Consider the following 20,263-nt stretch of genomic DNA (forward strand, 5'->3'; position numbering starts at 1 on the left):
CTGCAATACTTCCCTGCAATGGTTTTGAAAGAGAAAGTCGCTTAGTCATGTCTGACTCTTTGCAACCCATGGACTATACGGTCTATGGAATTCTCCAGGTCAGGATACTGGAGTGGGTAGCCTTTCCCTTCTCCAGAGGATCTTCCCAACCCAGGGACTGAACCCAGGTCTCCCACATTGCAGGCAGATTCTTTACCAGCTAAGCCACAAGGGAAGCCTGCCATGGTTTTACGTAGGTCACTGAAAATGACTTATAAAACCTTACATGATCTAGCCTCCATTACCTCTCATACATATTCTCACTATTCTTTCCCCTTAACTCTGTTTATTCTACATTGGCCTCGTTTTTAGTGTTATTATTTTAATAGACTTTGTTTTTTCAGATGGTTTTAAGTTCATAGCAATACTGAAAGGAAAGTACAGAGATTGCCCATATATACAGAGTGGTTGTGTTTGTTACTATTAATGAATCTACATTAGACGCATCATTATTATTAAAACTATACAATTCATATTAGGTTGTATAGTGACATATATAGAGTAGTTTCACTGTCAGAGAAATCCTCTGTACCCTGCATATTCATCACATCCTCCTTCCAACCCCTGCAACCACTGATCTTTTTACTGTCTCAACAGACTTTTTCTTAAAGTAAAATGTTATTCTCATACATACGTAAGGACCCACTTTCTTTGGTCCTTACTGAGAAATCACCTTCTCAGCATAATTTTTCCTGGCTATCATGTGTATGTGTGTGTGTAATTTCTCACCCTAATGTTTCACAGTTCCCAGCCTCTGCCTTACTTTTTGTTCTTGGACTTAATAATCATCTAACATATTCTGTATTTTAACTATTTTGTTTATATTTTATTTATAGTCTTTCTATGGTCATAACTATATATAGTCTATATATATATTTATATATACTAAAATATTTATATACAAACACTATATATAAACAGTTATATATAAACACTATATATATATGTTTATATTATATTTATAGTCTTTCTTTAGTCATAACGAAAGGAAAGCTCCATAAGGACAGAGAACTTTCGTCTGTTCACTGCTGTGTCCCCAGGGCCTACAACAGTAATTTCACATAGCAGGTTCTAAAAAAATTTGTTGAATGAATGGACCAAACTGAATTAAACTCAAGTTAAGAATGACAACAACATACATTTAGTTCCCTAAAACCTAGCAACTTGAGTATCACTGATAATTTCTTCTGCTTCTCATTTCTCACATCTGGTCATTATGTCCTTCAGGTTCTGTCTTCTCAGTAGACTTTGAGTTCATATGCCTGTCTCCATCTTCACTGTCAAACCTAAGGTCCAGCCACCTCATCTCTCATTGCTAGATTCCTGTCTACAGTCTGCTCCTTTTAATCTACTATCTAGACAGTAATTAAGAGTGATCTTTCAAAAATATAATTATGTAATTTTTCTTCACTAGTCTTAGGACAAAGTCTAAATTCCTTACATTCCTTCATGATCTTGCCTCTATTTTCCTTTCCAGTTTCATTTCTTAACACTCATCTTTATTTTTATGCCTCCACCATAATGAACACCTTTCATTTTCTAAATGTGTCATTGCTACCCTTTTCCTACAGATCTTGGCAAATTCTGTTAAACTTTGCCTGGACACTCTTCCACAGCTATATATTTCTTATATCCTTGGTCTTAACTCAGAAATAATTTTGTTAAAAAACCCAGACACATCAAAGTTAACATTTGAAAAAAAAGAAAGAAAGAAACAACAACAAAAAAACCCAAGCAGCAAAGTCACCTTTTGCGTCTCTTCTACAAGTGTTCCTATACTTCTCATTTGCTTTCCTATGATGCTGTAATATAATCTTCTATTTCCAATCTTGACTTTGGTCTTCTTGAGGACTAGATTGTATTTACTGCCTATGTTTCTCCAATCCTTGACACCAAACAGGTATTCAACAAATAATTATTAGAGGAGTAAATAACTTGATTCTCACCTCTCTCTCCTGTTTTTTTCCAATTTGTCTTTCAAAATCATAATTTCCTTGTTGAGAGCAAGTTGTTGGCCTTCTGAATCATGTAGTTCTTTCTTCAGATTTTTAATTTCATTTGCATGTATTCCTTCTCTCTTGGACAATTCTTCTTCATAAAAGATACTTTTCTTTTCCAAATCAGTCTTTAGTTTGGTTATTTCTTGCTGATGTTCTATGCTGCATACTCCTGGTGAGTAACTAATTTGTTTTTGCTATAGAAGTAATAACACAAGATTAGTTAATCTGTAAGAATAATAAAATATCAAATAATAACTATAATACAAAGGACTGTTCATGGAAATGAATATTACCTTTGCATATTATTGTATAGACTAATATTTTATTAAGGCTGTTAACCTTTTGTCTGCCATATGTTACTAATATTTATCTAAGTGTGTATTCCTTTATTGTTGTATTTTTATAGTCTCCTTCACACCAGGATTAAATATTTATCTATATTTCTAATGGTACTTATATAATCATTTGTTTTACACTTAAAATTCTAATTTATATATAACATTGTTTTTGTATGCATTAGGGAAAAATCTAACTGCATCCTGTTTCTGATGTGGAACTAATGAAATGTTATAAACACATCTGTGTCTTTAACAGATTAAATTGGGGGAGAGGTGGTAGAGCTAGAATGCACAAAAAGAAAAGGGAGAAGGCTTCTGCAATGGTTCAAGGATAAATGACAAAAGTCTAATCTAACATCTCTGTAGCCATTCTAGGGTAGTAAGAAGGAGAAATTTGGTTGAAAGCCATCTTTTTTAGAAATTAGGTTGAAATATACTCTTGGTATCAAAGAGAAAGGAAAATGTAAAATCCAAAGGTTCTTCCAAGTAGTGCTTAAGGCAAGCAGAAGCATACAGACAAAGGTTATGACTATAAGATTTCCTGAGTTTTGTACATTTTCTATTTCATTATATGCTACTTTCCCAGATGATCCACAATAAAACTTAAAATCCAAAGAACTTTTAAGATTATACTTAGTGACAACAAGGAATCAAGATCTAGAGGGCAGTGCATCCTTTTTTTGAAGTCTGTACTAAGGGTAGGGACATATCCCGGAGTAGAAGGACATGTACTCATCTTCCTGAGAGAACACCAAAATCGCAACTAGCTGCTCAACAACCATCAACAGGAGAATGCTGGATCCACCAAAAAAAGATAACCCACATCCAAAGGCAAAGGAGAAGTTGCAGCAAGATGATAGGAGGGGAACCATAAAGAAGGCTGAGCACTGAAGGGTTGAAGCTTTTGAACTATTGTGTGGGAGAAGACTCTTGAGAGTCCCCTGGATTGCAAGTAGATCCAACCAGTCAATCCTAAAGGAAATCAACCCTGAATATTCAATGGAAGGACTGATGCTGAAGCTTCAATACCTAGGCCACCTGATGCGAAGAGCTGACTCATTAACCCTGATGTTGGGAAAAATTGAAGGCAGGAGGAGAAGGGAATGACAAAGGATAAGATGGCTGGATGGCATCACCGACTCAATGGACATGAATGTGAGCAAGCTTTGGGAGTTGGTGATGGACAGACAGGCCTGACATGCTGCAGTCCATGGGGTTGCAAATAGTCGGACACGACTGAGTGAATGAACTGACTGACTGAGGAGTGTTAATAATTTCATGTTTCACATCTAAGTCTGTGATCTATTTTAAGTTAATTTTTGTGAAGGGTGTAAGTTCTATTTATAGATTTTTTTTTTGTATGCACTGTCTGGTTGTTCTAAATCATTTGTTAAAAAGAACATCTTTATTCCACTGTATTGCCTTTGTTTACTTTGTCCACAAGAGTCCATCTAGTCAAGGCTATGTTTTTTTCAGGAGTCATGTATGGATGTGAGAGTTGGATTATAAAGAAAGCTGAGTGCTGAAGAATTGATGCTTCTGAACTATGGTGTTGGAGAAGACTCTTGAGAGCCCCTTGGACTGCAAGGAGATCCAACCAGTCCATCCTAAAGGAGATCAGTCCTGGGTCTTCATTGGAAGGACTGATGTGAAGCTGAAACTCCAATACTTTGGTCACCTGACGCGAAGAGTTGACTCATTTGAAAAGACCCTGATGCTGGGAAAGATTGAGGGCCGGAAGAGAAGAGACGACAGAGGATGAGATGGCTGGATGGCATCACTGACTTGATGCACATGGGTTTGGGTAGACTCCAGGAGTTGGTGATGGACAGGGAGGCCTGGCGTGCTGTGGTTCATGGAGCCGCAAAGAGTCGGACATGACTGAGCAACTGAACTGAACTTGTCATAGATGCTGTACCTATATATTTTCTTGTCAATACCACACTGTCTTTGATTACTGTAGCTTGATATAAACTTGAAGTCAATATTTCAACTGTGCTCTTTTCCTTCACTATTGTGTTGGCTATTTGGGGTCTTTTGCCTCTCCATATAAGCTTCAGGCTTAATTGATTGATATCCACAAAAGAACTTGCTGGAATTTTGACTTACATTGCAATAAATCTATAACTGAAAATAGGAAGAACTGACATCTTGATAATACTGAGTCTTCCTATCCACGAACATGGAATATCTCTTCATTTATTTAGTTCTTCTTTGATTTTTTTTTCTTCTTTGATTTATTTCATTAGAGTTTTATAGTTTTCCCCATATAGATCTTGAGCATATTTTGGTGTACTTATATTTCAGTATTTCATTTCTGTGGATGCTAATATAACAGAATTGAGTTTTAAATTTCAAATTCCATTATTCATGGCTAGTATATAAAGAAGTGACCAACTTTTGCATATTAATCATGTACCTGCAACCTTGCTATAAATGCCTTATTAGTTCCAGGAGATTTTTGTTAATTTCTTTGATTCTCTACATAGACAATCATATCATCTGCTAACCAAGACAGTTTTATGTCATCCTTCCCAATCTGGATACCTTTTTCATTTTATTTTCTTGTCTTACTGCACTAGCTAAGACATACAGTATGATGTTGAAAAGGAGTCGTGTGAGGAAAAACCATTGTTTTGTTCTTGATCTTAGTGAAAATTGTCAAGCTTCTTACATTAAGTATCACATTATCTGTAGGTTTTTTATAGATATTCTTTGTCAAGTTGAGTAGTCTCCCTCTAATCCTAGTTTACTGAGTTTTTATCATAAATGGGTACTGGAGTCTGTCAGATGCTTTTTATGCAGCTTCTGATATAGTCATGTGACTTTTTTATCAAATCAACGATACATTATATTGACTTTTAAAGGTTGAACCAGCTTTGCATACATATATGGGATAAAATCCCATTTGGTTTTGGTGTATAATTCTTTTTATATATTGTTGGATTCAATTTGCTAATATTTTGTTGAGGACTTCTCCATCTATGTCTACGACGCATGTTAGTCTATGGCTTTCTTTTCTTGTACTTTTTCTGGTTTTGGTATTAGTATAATTCTGATATCATAGAATGAGTTAGGAGGTATTTCCTCTAGTTCTATCTTCTGAAAGTGATTATAGAGAATTGGTGTGATTTCTTCCTTAAATGTCTGGTATAATTCACCAGTGAACATATCTGGGCCTGACGCTTTCTGCTCTTGAAGGTTATTAATTATTGACTCAATTTCTTTAACAGGCAGAGCCCTTTCATATTATTTACTTCTTCTTAGTCTAGATATGGCAGCTTGTGTCTTTCAAGGAGTTGGTTCATTTATGCTAGGTTATCAAATTTGTAGGCAAATAATTGTCCATAGTATTTTTTTGTTAGTACTTTAATGTACATGGGTTGCACAATGATGTCCTGTCCTTCATTTCTGATATTAGTGTCCTCTATCTCTTTTCATCTTTATGTGCTTTATTTTACAACCAAAGTTTAAAAATATAGCAGAAAGCACAGCAGGCAAAACATAGATTAAACATATTCTTTGCAAAAAATTTACCACAGAAAAGAAAAATTTTTAAAGGTAATTATAAGTATACAAAATGATGTAAGTTATATTGATAGGTAATTTCCCTTCTTTTCAAGTTTCCAGTGGAATTATTAAATTTATATAAGGTATTCAAACTTCTGAAACAAAATCTGGTCAAAAACCATATGAATAATAAAATCAGACTCATCTCAATGCAAATTTAACATACAAATTTTTAATAAAATGTTAACATTTGTAACCTACTGCTGTACTGAAATTCAGCTATTATGTGAGCAACTTATTCCCAGAATGTAAGAATACATTCATGCTAGAAAACTTAATATAATTTCTCTCAAATATAGATAAAGAGAGCCCCCCTTTTTTTCTTAATTAGCCTGGCCAGAGGCTTATTGATTTCATTGATGGTTTGTGGTTTTTTTTTTTTTACTTTAAAAGCAGGTTTTTATTGCCCACTTGAACTTTTTTTAATTAATCAATTTATTTTAATTGGAGGATAATTTCTCTACAATATTGTGGTGGTTTTTGCCAGATGTCAACATGAATTTAATAAGCTTTGGTTTTAATATTTTCCTGTTTTCAATTTGATAGATTTTTACTCTAATTTTTATTATTTTTCTTCTGTTTACTTTAGATCTAACTTGCTCTTCTTTTTCTAGTATTCTAAGGTAGAAGCTAAGATGATTAATGTTAGATCTTTCTTCTTTTCTAATATATGCATTCAATGCTACAAATTTCCCTCTAAGTACTGCTTTTACTACATCTGACAAACTTTGTTGTGTTTTCATTTTCATTTAGTTCAAAATATTTTTAAGTTTCTCATGAGATATTTTCTTTGACTCGTTTTATTTATAAGGGTGGTGCCTTATTCCCAAGTATTTTGGAACTTTCCAGCTATCTTTTTTTTATTGACATCTAGTCTAATTCCATCGTGGTCTGACAGCAGACAATGTATGATTCCTATTCTTTTAAAATATGTTAAAGATTTGTTATGGTTTATTTCATGGCTTAGAATGTGGTCCATCTTGGTGGATAACCCGTGTAAGCTTGAGAAGAATGTGTATTCTGCTGTTGTTAATCTATAGGTGTCCTTATATCCATATGACTGATGATGATGTTGAATTCAGCTATGTACTTACTGATTTTATACCTTCTTGATCTGTCCATTTCTGATAGAGGGGTGCTGAAGTTCCCAAGTATGACAGTGAATTTATCTCTTTTTAAAGCTCTGCACTTCTGTCAGTTTTTACCTCACGCATTTTCATGCTATATTGTTATACACATACACGTAAAGTATGCTAGGTCTTGTTGGTGACAAACAATGCCTTTCTTTACTTCTAAAAACTTTCTCTATTCCGAATTCTACCCTGTTTGAAATTAATATAGCTACTCCCACTTTCTTTTGATTAGCGCTATCATAGTTTCATTAAAGTCTTTATCTTATCAATCAGAGTTGTTTTCAACTCCTGGTCTGATCATTTCAACAACCCTGAGTCTGGTTCTGATGTTTGCTCTATTCTAACTGTGCTTTTTGACTTCCAGTGCAATTTTTTATTGTTAGGTAACCATGATGTACTGAGTAAAAAGAACTGCTGTAAATAGGCTCTTAGTAATGTGGTGGAAGTTGTGTGGGGACGGGAAGTGTTCTGGAACCCTAAGATTAGATATCAGCATGTTATTGAGCCTGGGCTTTTGAACTGTGAACTTAAGACAACCTTGTCAGCTATTCTTCCCCATTTACCTGTTGGACAGGGTGACTACAGTGGGCTGGGCTGGGTTATTTCCCTTCTCTCAAGTTAATTAGGTCTGATAAAACCTCAGCAAGTTAGGTTCTAGTTGAAGACACTCCTTGTTAAGAAGGACAGACTGCTCTGGTACATTTGACAACTGCTACCCCTACTGTTAGTACAAGGGGTATTTTCCTCCGACACTCACTGTGAAAACCTGTAGAGCTCTAGGAGGTAAAACTGATGAAACTGTGAGGGCTCCCCAGTGATGAGGGTCCCCTGGAGTTTTTGTTCTCAGACTTGTCTGCACTGAGCCACCAGCAATTTTTCAATTATAGTTCATGCTTCCCTGCGCTGGCACTGCTTTCCTACAAGGGTTCCTGCTCTCCCAAGTTGCGATTCTCTTGATCTGCATGTCACTCTCCAACAGGGCAGGAGTTCATTCTGTGGTACTACTTTTCTTACAAACCTAAGAACTGCTGATTTTTCAATTTTTTCAGCCTTTTACTTGGTATTAGAACAAAGTGGTGATTTCCAAAGTTCTTATATGCTAGATTGGAAACTGCTAGTATTCTCTAAAGTTTTAAAATATAGGATCCTATTATCTGCAAATAGTTTTACTTCTTCCTTCCTTACTTCTTCCTTTCCAGGTTGGATGACTTCTATTTCTTTTTCTTGTCTAATTCCTCTGGCTAGAACCACTAGCATAATGTTAAATTGCAATGGTAGAAATGGGCATCCTTGTCACATTCCTAATCTAAGGGAAAACTTTTTTTGATCATTCATCATTGAGTATGATGTTAGCTGTGGGTTTTCCATAAATGCCTTTTCTCACGTTAAGTACATTCCCTTCTAGTCCTAGTTTTCTGAGAGTTTTTATCAGGAAAGAGTGTTGCATTTTGTGAAATTAAGATGCATCAATTAAGATGACCATGTGGTCCCTCTGCTCACTTTGGTTCTTTTAATGTGATTTATTATATTGATTTATTTTCTTACATTTAACCACTCTTACATTTCTGGGATAAACCCCACTTTGCCATGGTTTATAAGCTTTTTAATATGACTTTGGATTTGGTCTGTTGGTCTCTTGTTGAGAATTCATGTATCTATATTCATTAGGAATACTGGTCTGTAATTTTCTTGTTACATTATTCATGTGGCTTTGGGATTACAGCAGTGCTGGCCTTAGGGAATGAATTAGAAAGTGTTCCCTATTCTTATATTTTGTGGAAGAGTTTAAGACAAACTGGTGTTAATTCTGCCTTAAAAGTTTGGCTCAGTTCACTAGTGAAGCTATCTGGTCCTGGGCTCTTCTTTGTCAGGAGGTTTCTTATTACCAATTCATTCCCTTTGCCTGTTATAAGTCTGTTGAGGCTTTCTGTTTTATCCTGCATTTAGATAATTTGCATGCTTCTCGATCTATCCACTTCATCTAGATTACCTTGTTGGCACAGAGTTGTTTAGAGTATTCTCTTATAATCCTTTTGCTTTTTGATGACAGGTAGCAACATCCACTTTCACTTCTGATGTTAGTTATTTGTCTCCTCCCTTCCTCTCTCTATCAGGTCTAGCTACAGGTTTGTCAATTTTGCTGATCTTTCAAAGAATCAACTTTGGTTTCATTCTCTTTATTATTATTCTCTCCTCATTTTACTGAACTCTGCTCTAATCTTTATTTCCTTCCTTCTGCTAGCTCTGTTTCCTTTGCTCTTCTTTTTCTAGTTCTGTAAGACATAAAGTTAGGCTACTGATTTGAGATTCTTACTTTTTAATAGAAGCATTTACAGTTACACATTTGCCTCTGAGCACTGTCTCTGCTGCATCCCATGTGGTGTTTTCATTTGATTAGCCTACAGGTATTTTCTAATTTTTCTTGTGATTTCTTCACTTGACCCAGGTGTTGGTTAAGAGTGCCTTGCTTAATTGACACATATTTTAACATTCCAGTTTTCCTTATGATACTGATTTCTAGATTCATTCTATGCTGAAATTGGAGTAGATACTTTGTGTGATTTCAGTCTTTTTAATTTATTGAGATTTATTTTGTGGCCTAATATCCGGTCTATCCTAGACAATGTGTCAATCGCACTTGAGAAGAATATGTATTCTGCTGTTGTTGCCAGGAGGGTTATATATATGTGTCTGTTACTTACAGTTGGTTATATTGTTGATCAAGACATCTGTATCCTTATTTATGTTCTGTCCATTTTTGCAAGTGGGGTGCTACAGTTTCTAACTTTTACTCAAGAACTTTCTCTCTTTTCAATTCCATTGAAAAGTATTCTCAATGCAGTAAAGATTCCTATCACCTTTTAAAGGGGCCAAAATAAGTTTCAAAATTTACATGTATATACCTTTAAATTAAGACATTCCCACTTTTAGAAAAATATCCTAAAGAAATGATAATAATCCTAAAATATAATGATAATATCCTACAATTATGATAATAATCATAGCTAACAGTTACCAAGTCTTTACTTTGTGCCAGGCCATGGGCTAAGTATTTTGAATGTGCTAACTAATTTATTGGGTAGTTTTATTATTACCACAAATTTTTAAAAGATACAAGAGATTATGAGTGCTTGATCAGTAGGTTAATAAATGTGATTTGAAGTCTTCAATGCAGCAGTGATTAGTAAAGGAAAAAAAAAGGGAAACTAGCAGATATAATGGTACTGAGAATGAGAAAACCTGGGTTTAAATTGTACTCTGTCATTTAAGACTGTAAATCCTAAACTCTTCTGAATTTCACTTTCCTCAAATGCAAATAATCTCTAAGATTTCTTCCAGTTTGCACCTTCTGATTCTGGTTTTTAACAAAAGCATCTAAAATAGTGCTGGAAACAAAGCTGTCCCTGACTGAAAGTTATTTGAGATGGTAATGCAATGACGTCTATACACTAATTCTGTTCTAGAAGTCTAGATTTGTTCGGAAGAAACATTTCTAATTTGGAAAGCTAAAAAAGACCATGGAATCACAGTTAATCAAAACAAAACAAGACAAAGCAATCCCCAAAGCAAGAAATAAAATCTAGTTCATATTTGTATTTAAAGCAGAGAAAACTTACTTGCAACCACTATTATTCAATTTTCAGAGAAAAAGCAAGTTCTAGCCAATTCTACCACATCATTCATTTATTGATTTAACACACTTATTAAACAAGTATTAAAAATTTGGTCCTGTGCCAGGATAATAATATACCAGCCTATGCTTTCAATAAACTAAATCATAGTTTAGATGGGGAGACATTTTGTGTTTAAGTAATTATAAAAAGAGCTATTGTAAATTTATTAACAAAATTCTAAAGCACCACAGAATAAGGAATACTTAAACTTCCTCAGATGATGTTCAACTTAATTCTTGTATTTCTTGGATGAATAAGATACTAGACTAGGCATGCAAGGAGTGTGTGGAGGTGGTGGCTGGCAGACAATGCTTAGGAAATGGGATATGCAAAGGTTAGAGTCAGGAAAAGGCAGACATCATATTCAGATTATAATTTAGTGTTATAGAAATATGATATCCATTTAATCATAATTCTCTCACTTTGACATACATAATGACATTATGATAGCTATTAGTAACTGAGAACATGTGATGTAGCAGCTTACATACATATATATGTGCTCCTTGTATAAAACCAATGAGATAGGGTTTTACAAATGAGAAAATTAAAGTCCAAAGAGACTAAATGTTTTGTCCAGCATTAAACAGCAAGTAACTGATGAGGCCAGGCTTTAAAACCAGATAGTCCAATTCTAGAACTGGCACAAGGATTTCCCTTCCTAAGCACTTCTGTTGAGATGTTTCAGTTCAGTGGAGTTATTCAGTCGTGTCTGACTGTTTGTGACCCCATGGACTGCAGCACACCAGGCTTTCCTGTCCATCACCAACTCCTAGAGCCTATTCAAACTCATGTCCATTGAGTTGGTGATGTCATCTAACCATTTCATCCTCTGTCATCCCCTTCTGCTCCCACCTTCAACCCTTCCCAGCATCAGGGACTTTCCCAAGCAGTCAGTTCTTTGCATCAGCTGGCCAAAGTATTAAGAATTTCAGCTTCAGCATCAGTCCTTCCAATGAATATTCAGGACTGATTTCATTTAGGGCGGACTGGTTGGATCTCCTTGCTGTCCAAGGGACTCTCAAGAGTCTTCTCCAACACCACAGTGTTCAAAAGCATCAACGTTCAAAAGCATCAATTCTTCAGTGCTTAGCTTTCTTTACAGTCCAACTCTCACATCCATACATGACTTGTGGAAAAACCATAGCTTTGACTAGACAGACCTTTGTTGGTAAAGTAATGTCTTTGCTTTTTAATATGCTATCTAGGTTGGTCACAGTTTTTCTTCCGAGGGGAAAGCATCTTTTAATTTCATGGCTGCAGTCACCATCTGCAGTGATTTTGGAGCCCCAAAACATAAAGTCTCTCACTGTTTTCATTGTTTCCCCATCTATTTGCCATGATCTTAGTTTTCTGAATGTTGGGCTTTAAGCCAACTTCTTCACTGTCCTCTTTCACTTTCATCAAGAGGCTCTTTAGTTCTTCTTTACTTTCATAAGGCTGAAATTTCACCACTTTCGGATGGTGAAATGCCATAAGGGTGGTGTCATCTACATATCTGAGGCTACTGATATTTCTCCTGGTAATTTTGATTCCAGCTTATGCTTCATCCATACCTGCATTTTGCATGATGTATTCTGCATACAAGTTAAGTAAGCAGGGTGACAATATACAGCCTTGATGTACCCCTTTCTCGATTTGGAACCATTCTGTCGTTCCATGTTCAGTTCTAATTGTTGCTTTCTTGACCTGCATACAGATTTCTCAGGAGGCAGGTCAGGTGGTCTGGGATCCCCACCTCTTTAAGAATTTTTCAGTTTGTTGTGATCCACACAGTCAAAGCCTTTGGTGTAGTCAATAAAGCAAAAATAGATATTTTTCTGGAACTCTCTTGCTTTTTTGATGATCCAGCACATGTTGGCAATTTGATCTCTGGTTCCTCTGCCTTTTCTAAATCCAGCTTGAACATCTGGAAGTTCATGGTTCACATACGGTTAAAGCCTGGCTTGGAGAATTTTGAGCATTACTTAACTAGCACGTGAGATGAGTGTAACTGTGCAGTAGCTTGAACATTCTCTGGCATGGCCTTTCTTTGGAATTGGAATGAAAACTGACATTTTCCAGTCCTGTGGCCACTGCTGAGTTTTCCAAATTGGCTGGCATATTCAGTGCAGCACTTTCACAGCATCATCTTTTAGGATTTGAAATAGCTCAACTGAATTCCATCACCTCCACTAGCTTTGTTCGTAGTGATGCTTCCTAAGGCCCACTTGACTTCACATTCCAGGATGTCTGGCTCTAGGTGAGTGACCACAGCATTGTGACTATCTGGGTTGTACAGAACATTTTTGTATAGTTTTTCTGTGTATTCTTGCCACCTCTTCTTAACATCTTCTGCTTCTGTTAGGTCCATACCATTTCTGTCATTTATTGTGCTCATCTTTGCATGAGGTGTTCCCTTGGTGTCTCTAATTTTCTTGAAGAGATCTCTAGTCTTTCCCATTCGATTGTTTTCCTGTATTTCTTTGCACTGATCACTGAGGAAGGGTTTCTTATCTCTCCTTGCTGTTCTTTGGAACTCTACATTCAGTTGCATATATCTTTCCTTTTCTCCTTTGCCTTTAGCTTCTCTTCTTCTCAGCTATTTGTAAGGCCTCGTCAGACAACCATTTTGCCTTTTTACATTTCTTTTTCTTGGGGATGGTCTTGATCACTGCCTCCTGTATGTTACGAACCTCTGCCCATAGTTCTTCAGGCACTCTGACTATCACATCTAATCCCTTGAATCTACTTGTCACTTCCACTGTATAATCTTAAGGGATTTGATTTAGGTCATACCTGAATGGTCTAGTGGTTTTCCCTACTTTCTTCAATTTAAGTCTGAATTTGACAATAAGGAGTTCATGATCTGAGCCACAGTCAGCTCCTGGTCTTGTTTTTGCTGATTGTATAGAACTTCTCCATCTTTGGCTGCAAAGAATATAATCAATCTAATTTCGGTATTGACCATTTGGTGAGGACCATGTGTAGACAAGACAGAGGGTCTAAGACATCTAACAATGCCTCCCATGAGATTACCATTACCAATGTATCTCACCCAGGTATGCAGACCTTCATAAATATTTTAACTCCTTCCTAAAAGATTTCTCCACTAAACAGAGCCTTCCCTTTCCTTGCAGCATGATTAAGAAGTCTAACCAGCTTCCTGCTGATGAGAATTAAGAATACTATGTTTGAAGGGTAGCTAGTTTTTATTCCATACCAAAAGGAGCACACAACTAGTAATCCTGTTAAGCATAAAGGGGAGGAAATTAATTCACCTTGATAAATAAGAAATCAAAAGTTACCTTCAGTCCCTCTAGTTCATTCTCCAGTTGCTTAGAATAGTGCTCACTCTGTTCACGCAACTTCCTGTCTTTAGATGCTTCAGCAGCCACAGCTTCTGTACGAACTTCCAGCTTTTAAAGGAAAGTGAAAAAAGCCGATTCTATGATTATAATTGTTTCTCTAAAATGTCTTCCCCACGAGAATTTACCTTGCAATAGGGAGATAACTCAAATGTTGAAATTCATATTAAATAACATTATCAAACTAAAAAAAAACTTTTTTTCAAAAATTAAATGAAATAAAAATTATTTCACTAGTCTGAAAAAGCAGCTTTAATCACTACCCCATGGCCACTACAAAATTTGCCTGACTACTAACCTCTTTTTTGGCTCTTTCTGTTCTGCGCAGCTCTTGCCTTAAGCTTTCAACTTTTTGCATCACCAGGTCCACCTCTTCTTCCTTATCTCGGACATGGCGAGCAAGTTTCTGTTTTTGGGTGTGCAATTCTGTTAGCCGCTCATTGATCTCCATGAATTCCTGCATGGCCAGTTTCCTCTGACAGTGTGCGTCTTTCAGCTCTTTGGATTGGTTTTTTAATCGCTCACTAGCCTGGACTAGTTCCTACAGTTTTGTAAAAAGAATATAAGTTACCAATTCTGCAACCTAGGGACCAAATTTGGCCATCAAATTAGCTATCATGAAGCCAAGAAGAGCCAAAATTATTCACCTTGGAATAAAATTAAAAGAAATGAACTACTTTTGAACAGATACTAGTAGCATGGTACTCTGTTCATATTTTCAATTTCTTATGCTAACATTTTAACTGAAAAGATATAACTGGATTTATCTTAGTTTCAATAAATTAAATGATACAGAAATAAAAGATACAATGATCAAAATAAAGATTTTGTGAAATGTAATGGCTATCTGTAAGGTTTAAAAAAATTATATCAAATGATTACAAATGATAAAAACAAGGGTTATATTTGATGTGGACTAACTCTTGGGCCATCAGCAAAGAGAAAAGCTAAACTCTCTAATTAAAGTGAGAAACTTAGAAGGGGCTAAAGTAGACTCGGGTCAGTAGAATCACCTGCCTCCCAGCAAAAAGAAATGCAAATCTTCTTTGAGGAAAAGAGTCTCAATGAAATCTAGGGTATGTTTTTTAAGAGCATACAAATATGAGCTCACAACCAGAGATTACCCAAACACCCAAAGGACAAACAACTATAAGTAAACATTACAAACAATAAAAATAAACCCCAATGTATTTGAATATTAGAATTATCAGGTACTAATAGATTGCTATATATAAAATGAAGAAATGGAAGGAAATTATAAAAACAGGAAAATGACAAAAGACTAAAATGATCAGGCAAAAAGACTATTGAAGTTGTTTATAAAACAATTTTATAGAGCATTTAGAAGTGAAAAAAATAAGAGGTTATAATCACAAATCTACAAAAAAATCAAAAAAGGTAAAAGGATGCAATGAAATATTTTAATCCAATAAACTTTTCAACTTGTGAAATGAACAGATTCCTACAAAACTAAATTTATCAAAACTGTTTCAAGAAGAAATAGAATGCCTGAAAAGTTCTATAACAATTAAAGTAACCAAACCAATAGTTAACAAAATTTCCTCATCCCCCCAGCATGAAAGAAATCTCTAGGCTCAGATGATTTTACAGATGATTCCCAGTGTTTCACGGAACAAAATGTTTTTATTACACAAATTTTTCTAGAGAACAGAAAAAGAGGCAGTGCTACTCAGCTAATTCTATGACACCAGTATAATCTTTACATATATATATTTTTTAACTAACACTTTCTTTTCACAATTTAATGTATGAAAACTTAGGATAATAAATTTAAGGAGAGGCAATCAAGACTTGCATAGAATTTTATGGAGAAACATTTAAAAATACTTTAAAGATACACAGATATACAACGTTTGTGGATAAAATAATTTTATGTTTTTGTACAGTTAGGCCTTTCTAAGCAGATTTTACTGAAACTTAGGACATGAGCAAGTCTTTATGACTAATTTAGACAGTAAGAAAACTGCAAAGAGGTTTAACTCCTCGACTTATGTGTTTACATTTCAAGGAGGGGCTGAGAGAGAGATAAGAGCTAGGACCAAGGAGACACCCTCTTTTTAGAAATGGAGAGGTGGACTTATCTTTTCACTGGAGTGACTCGCTTATATTTCAAAGGGTCCTAGATTCTTCTCTTTAGGTTTCCAAGGAGACCCTCAGAAAGGTGGGTAGAGATAGAGGGGAAGCAGGAAGCATCTGCCTCTCTCCTCTGTATAAACACCCTCATTCAGTTTTTTGGGACTCCTTCTCCTTGAGTTTTCTTTCTGAATGCAAACGATAATAATTTTGCCTTGCTCTTCAAATCCTGTGAGCGTTTAGAGTGATATTAATAAATAATGGATAAGAACTTAAAGACTCGATATTATAATGATGTCAATTCTCTTGAAATTGCTCTATATAGATTTAATGCAATTTTAAACAAAATCCCATCACAGTCTTCAAGGACTAGAGAGTTGAATAAATGGAAATTTAATATATGAGAGAGGTGATACTGCACATCACTGAGGGAAGGACAGCCTATTGAATAAATGAACAGCTGGCTAGCTATATGGGAAAAAGTGAAATTGGATACTTATCTCATATGATACACAAAAATAAATTTCTGATGCATTAAAAACTTAAATATGAAGACCAAACTTATAAAAGGTCAAGATAAAAATTAAGGAGAATTGTTTTTTTACCTCAGACTTCTTACATAAGCCAGCAAATGCAATAATCATAAAAATAAAGATTGATGAATTTGACTACTTTAAGACTAAAACCTTTTTGCTATTCAAAGGATCCTATAAAGAAAATGAAGACAAGCCACTAACTGGGAGACATCAGTAACATATATAATCGACAAAAGATTAGCATGCCAGAGAATTTCAAGAATTCTTACAGACCAATAAGGAAAAGACAAACAACCCAACAGAAAAATGTATGAAGGATATTAAGAGGTTATTTCACAAAATAAGAAACATAAATGATAAAAGGACATGTGTGGAGCTACTTGAACTCGTTAGTAATTGAAGAACGCAAATTAAGGCCATACTAAAACATCATTTTAGGCCTAAAATGTCAATTTAGACTAGGTTTTTCAAAAATAACATTTCTAATAATATAAAGTAATGTTGAATATAAAAATTCCTATACACTACTGGTGGGTATATAAATTGGTACAACCAGTGGAAAATGATTTGACATTATCATAAAAAATGGAATATCTGCATTGCCTATGACCTAGTTATTCTCTTTGGGTTTGTGTGTGTGTCTGCGTGTGTATCTGGATATATGTTCAAGAATGTTCACAGCAGCACTTATAGTATTTATCAATTATAAGCAACTAAATGTCTGCAAACAAAAAATTAGATAAGTAATTGTGGGTTTTGAAATAATGGTGTATTTTATAGCAACTAAGTGAATGATTAACAGTTATATTGATGAATCTTAGAAACAAAGCTGAGTAGAAAAAAAAAGCAAATTGCGAAAGACTGCATATACTATTTTACAAGCTTAAAAACAAGCAACACTAATATACTGTTTTGAGATACACTAATATGTAATAAAATTTTTTTAACTAAAAGAATGATTAACATAAAATTCAAAATATTGTCAGGGAAGTAGGGAGAAAGGGAAGGAAATGACTACCCAGGGCTATGCCATAAAATAGGTAATGGTCTATTTCTTAAGTTAGATGTTAGATTCATCTATATTTACCTCAAAACTTATATAATGTTATATAACATTATAACTTTATATATATGTATATTTATACATATAATGTTACATTTACTTTGTATATGCCTCAAATGAAAAAAATCTTAAAAAGAATATCTGCTGCTTGTAGGGTATCAGACAAATCATTTAAAATTCTTTATCAATATTTATTTCATTTTAGCACTATCCTCTTCTCAGAATATACTAAAGGAGTTTTAATATCAAAACTTATTAAAAATTGGCAAAGTAACCATAAATCTAGATAGCAGATGCTCATCCTTATTATGTTAACTAAGTCTGGCTGAGTAATCCTACCTTTAAATACATAATAATAACCACTAATAAAATAATATTACTAAAACAAGTAGGACCTCTGCTATAAATTACAAATATTATTAAATTGACCATGAATATAAATGAATCTGTACCAAACACTGTTTGAAATGAATCAAGAAAAACGTAAAAATAAACTAATGTAATTCACTTTGACCTTCATAGCTTTCTCTGTTAATCTTTTTGACTAGCTTCAACAGCAAAAGGTTATTTGTTTAATTTTTAATTATCTCCATTTCTTTACAGGCAGCAAGACTTAAATCTTCCCCAGAAGTACTTCATGTGTATTATCAATGAATTATATACAACATCACTGAATACAATTTACACTATGTCATAAACCACTCGTTTCTTCTTTGTGTTGGCTAGTATTAGTTTCAACATCTTAAAATTTGTTAATGAAAGGCAACATACACACAGTGTGTCTTGGAAGTATTTTTTCTAGTGTTCAAATATTACATACTCTATTGGACTGTGTTACAGTGTCCTAGCTATTAATAAATTTTGTAGATGTTTATAGTGATATTTATATGTTCACAAAGTTCTTACGAAAATAACTTTAGCTTATTCATTCATGCTTTGAAAAATAAACTGACTCCTAAAAAAATGATTAAAGAATTAAAGCAATCTTCTATCATAATCTTTTAGGAATGTTCATATTAGCAAGTCACAGTGAAAATATGCCTGTATTTTTCACTTTTCCATAGACACTAAACAGATTTTTACTATTCTCTCATTTCTTCATGATATTTCTTTTTCAGTAACATTTACTTTTAATCAAGTCTTTTGATTATTAACTCTCCAAAAGAACAAAAGATTCTGCACTTTGAAGCCTCAGGAATATAAAGGTTTCTGCGTAACTGCCATTCATAAAATGTCATACACCAAAATATTTCTTAAATTTTTAAACCAACATTTTATAGATAAAATATAGTATAAGTATTATAATTCATTATAAATGCTTTCAGTATACAAAGTAAACAAGATTAAGAATTCAGAAAAGACTTCAACAATCTATGTATTTTTACCTTATTTAATTCTTCCCTTTCTTGTTGTAAGGTCTTGATTTGTTTTTCGTAAGCCTTAATTTGTCTAAAAGCATCATCTAATTCTCGCCTCACAGAATTAGCTTCTTCAAGTTGCTGTTCCAAGTGACTTGATTCTAAAAATAGGAGACAACGTTTCATTTACTATTTGCATAAAGACAAACATTCAACACCAGCCATTTATAATAAATCTTCAAAAACAATCACTGAGTTGCTTTAAACCAAGTAAATTAAGTATCTTGAAATTGGTATTTAGCTTATTGACACCACATGTCACTGACTCATGACAACTAAATGCTTATCAGTTCACTGTAAAGATGGTGACTAGGTAACGCCACTGTGAAGAGTAAATTTCATGTGCAAAGATTTTGCACAAAATTTATGTGTGAAAATATCTTACATATTTATTAGAAAAAAGGCCATACTTTCAAAAAATAGTAACTTCAGAAACAATTAAAAACTTAAAACTAATAAAAAAGAACATAATCAACCAAACAAAACAGGTACGTTTTCCTCTACTATTAGTTAGCATTCTTCTGTTGATAATCCTCAAATTACTGTATGATGGTTTTGCTTCTAAAGCTCCAAATCACCCTGCTTGGTTTCACTAGTGGTGAGAGAATACCTCTGATTTCTACAAGTAAATATTTGAAATAGGCTCAGGGAGTTGAGCAACTTGCTTAAAGTGACATTGCTAAATGAGGATCACAGTCAACTACAGCCCACCAATCTTATATCAACTCTCCAATTAAAAAGGTAATGCAATAAAAAATATTTAACAATTATCAGGTCAAAAGAGTTATTTAAAAAAACAAAATTATTAATGTTAACATATGTGTATGTAAAATTTAATAAGTTGATATAAAATATCCCTGGCATTAAAAGTACATTAGCAAATCAAAGAATTAAAGCCAGTGAAAACAGAAATCTAAGCACATTGTTAATTTTGTTCTAGATATTTTCATTCTTTACAACCTTGTTACTTTGAGTGTCAACTCCATACAAGTAGCATTAGCATCCTCTGGGAGCCCGTTAGAAATGCAGAATCTCAGGCCCCACATCAAAC

At 34.2% G+C, this 20,263-nt stretch overlaps 1 protein-coding gene across 10 annotated transcripts in view; it reads right to left on the bottom strand.

The window, feature by feature from the left end:
- The window catches only part of CDC42BPA (CDC42 binding protein kinase alpha), a 292,676-nt gene that overhangs the window by 82,889 nt on the left and 189,524 nt on the right, over positions 1-20,263 (bottom strand). For 8 of the 10 annotated variants that reach the window (XM_065935565.1, XM_065935563.1, XM_065935562.1 and 5 more), the window contains exons 12-15: positions 19,180-19,313; positions 14,400-14,642; positions 14,042-14,152; positions 1,986-2,233 (exon numbers count right to left, since the gene is read on the bottom strand). In XM_065935565.1, the coding sequence (XP_065791637.1) occupies positions 1,986-2,233; positions 14,042-14,152; positions 14,400-14,642; positions 19,180-19,313 (736 nt within the window). The remainder of the gene's footprint in view (positions 1-1,985; positions 2,234-14,041; positions 14,153-14,399; positions 14,643-19,179; positions 19,314-20,263) is intronic. The other 2 variants (XM_065935568.1, XM_065935570.1) reach the window with 1 other exon arrangement.

This window comes from Muntiacus reevesi, chromosome 5, assembly GCF_963930625.1.
Source record: "Muntiacus reevesi chromosome 5, mMunRee1.1, whole genome shotgun sequence".
NCBI classification, from domain to species: Eukaryota; Metazoa; Chordata; class Mammalia; order Artiodactyla; family Cervidae; genus Muntiacus; species Muntiacus reevesi.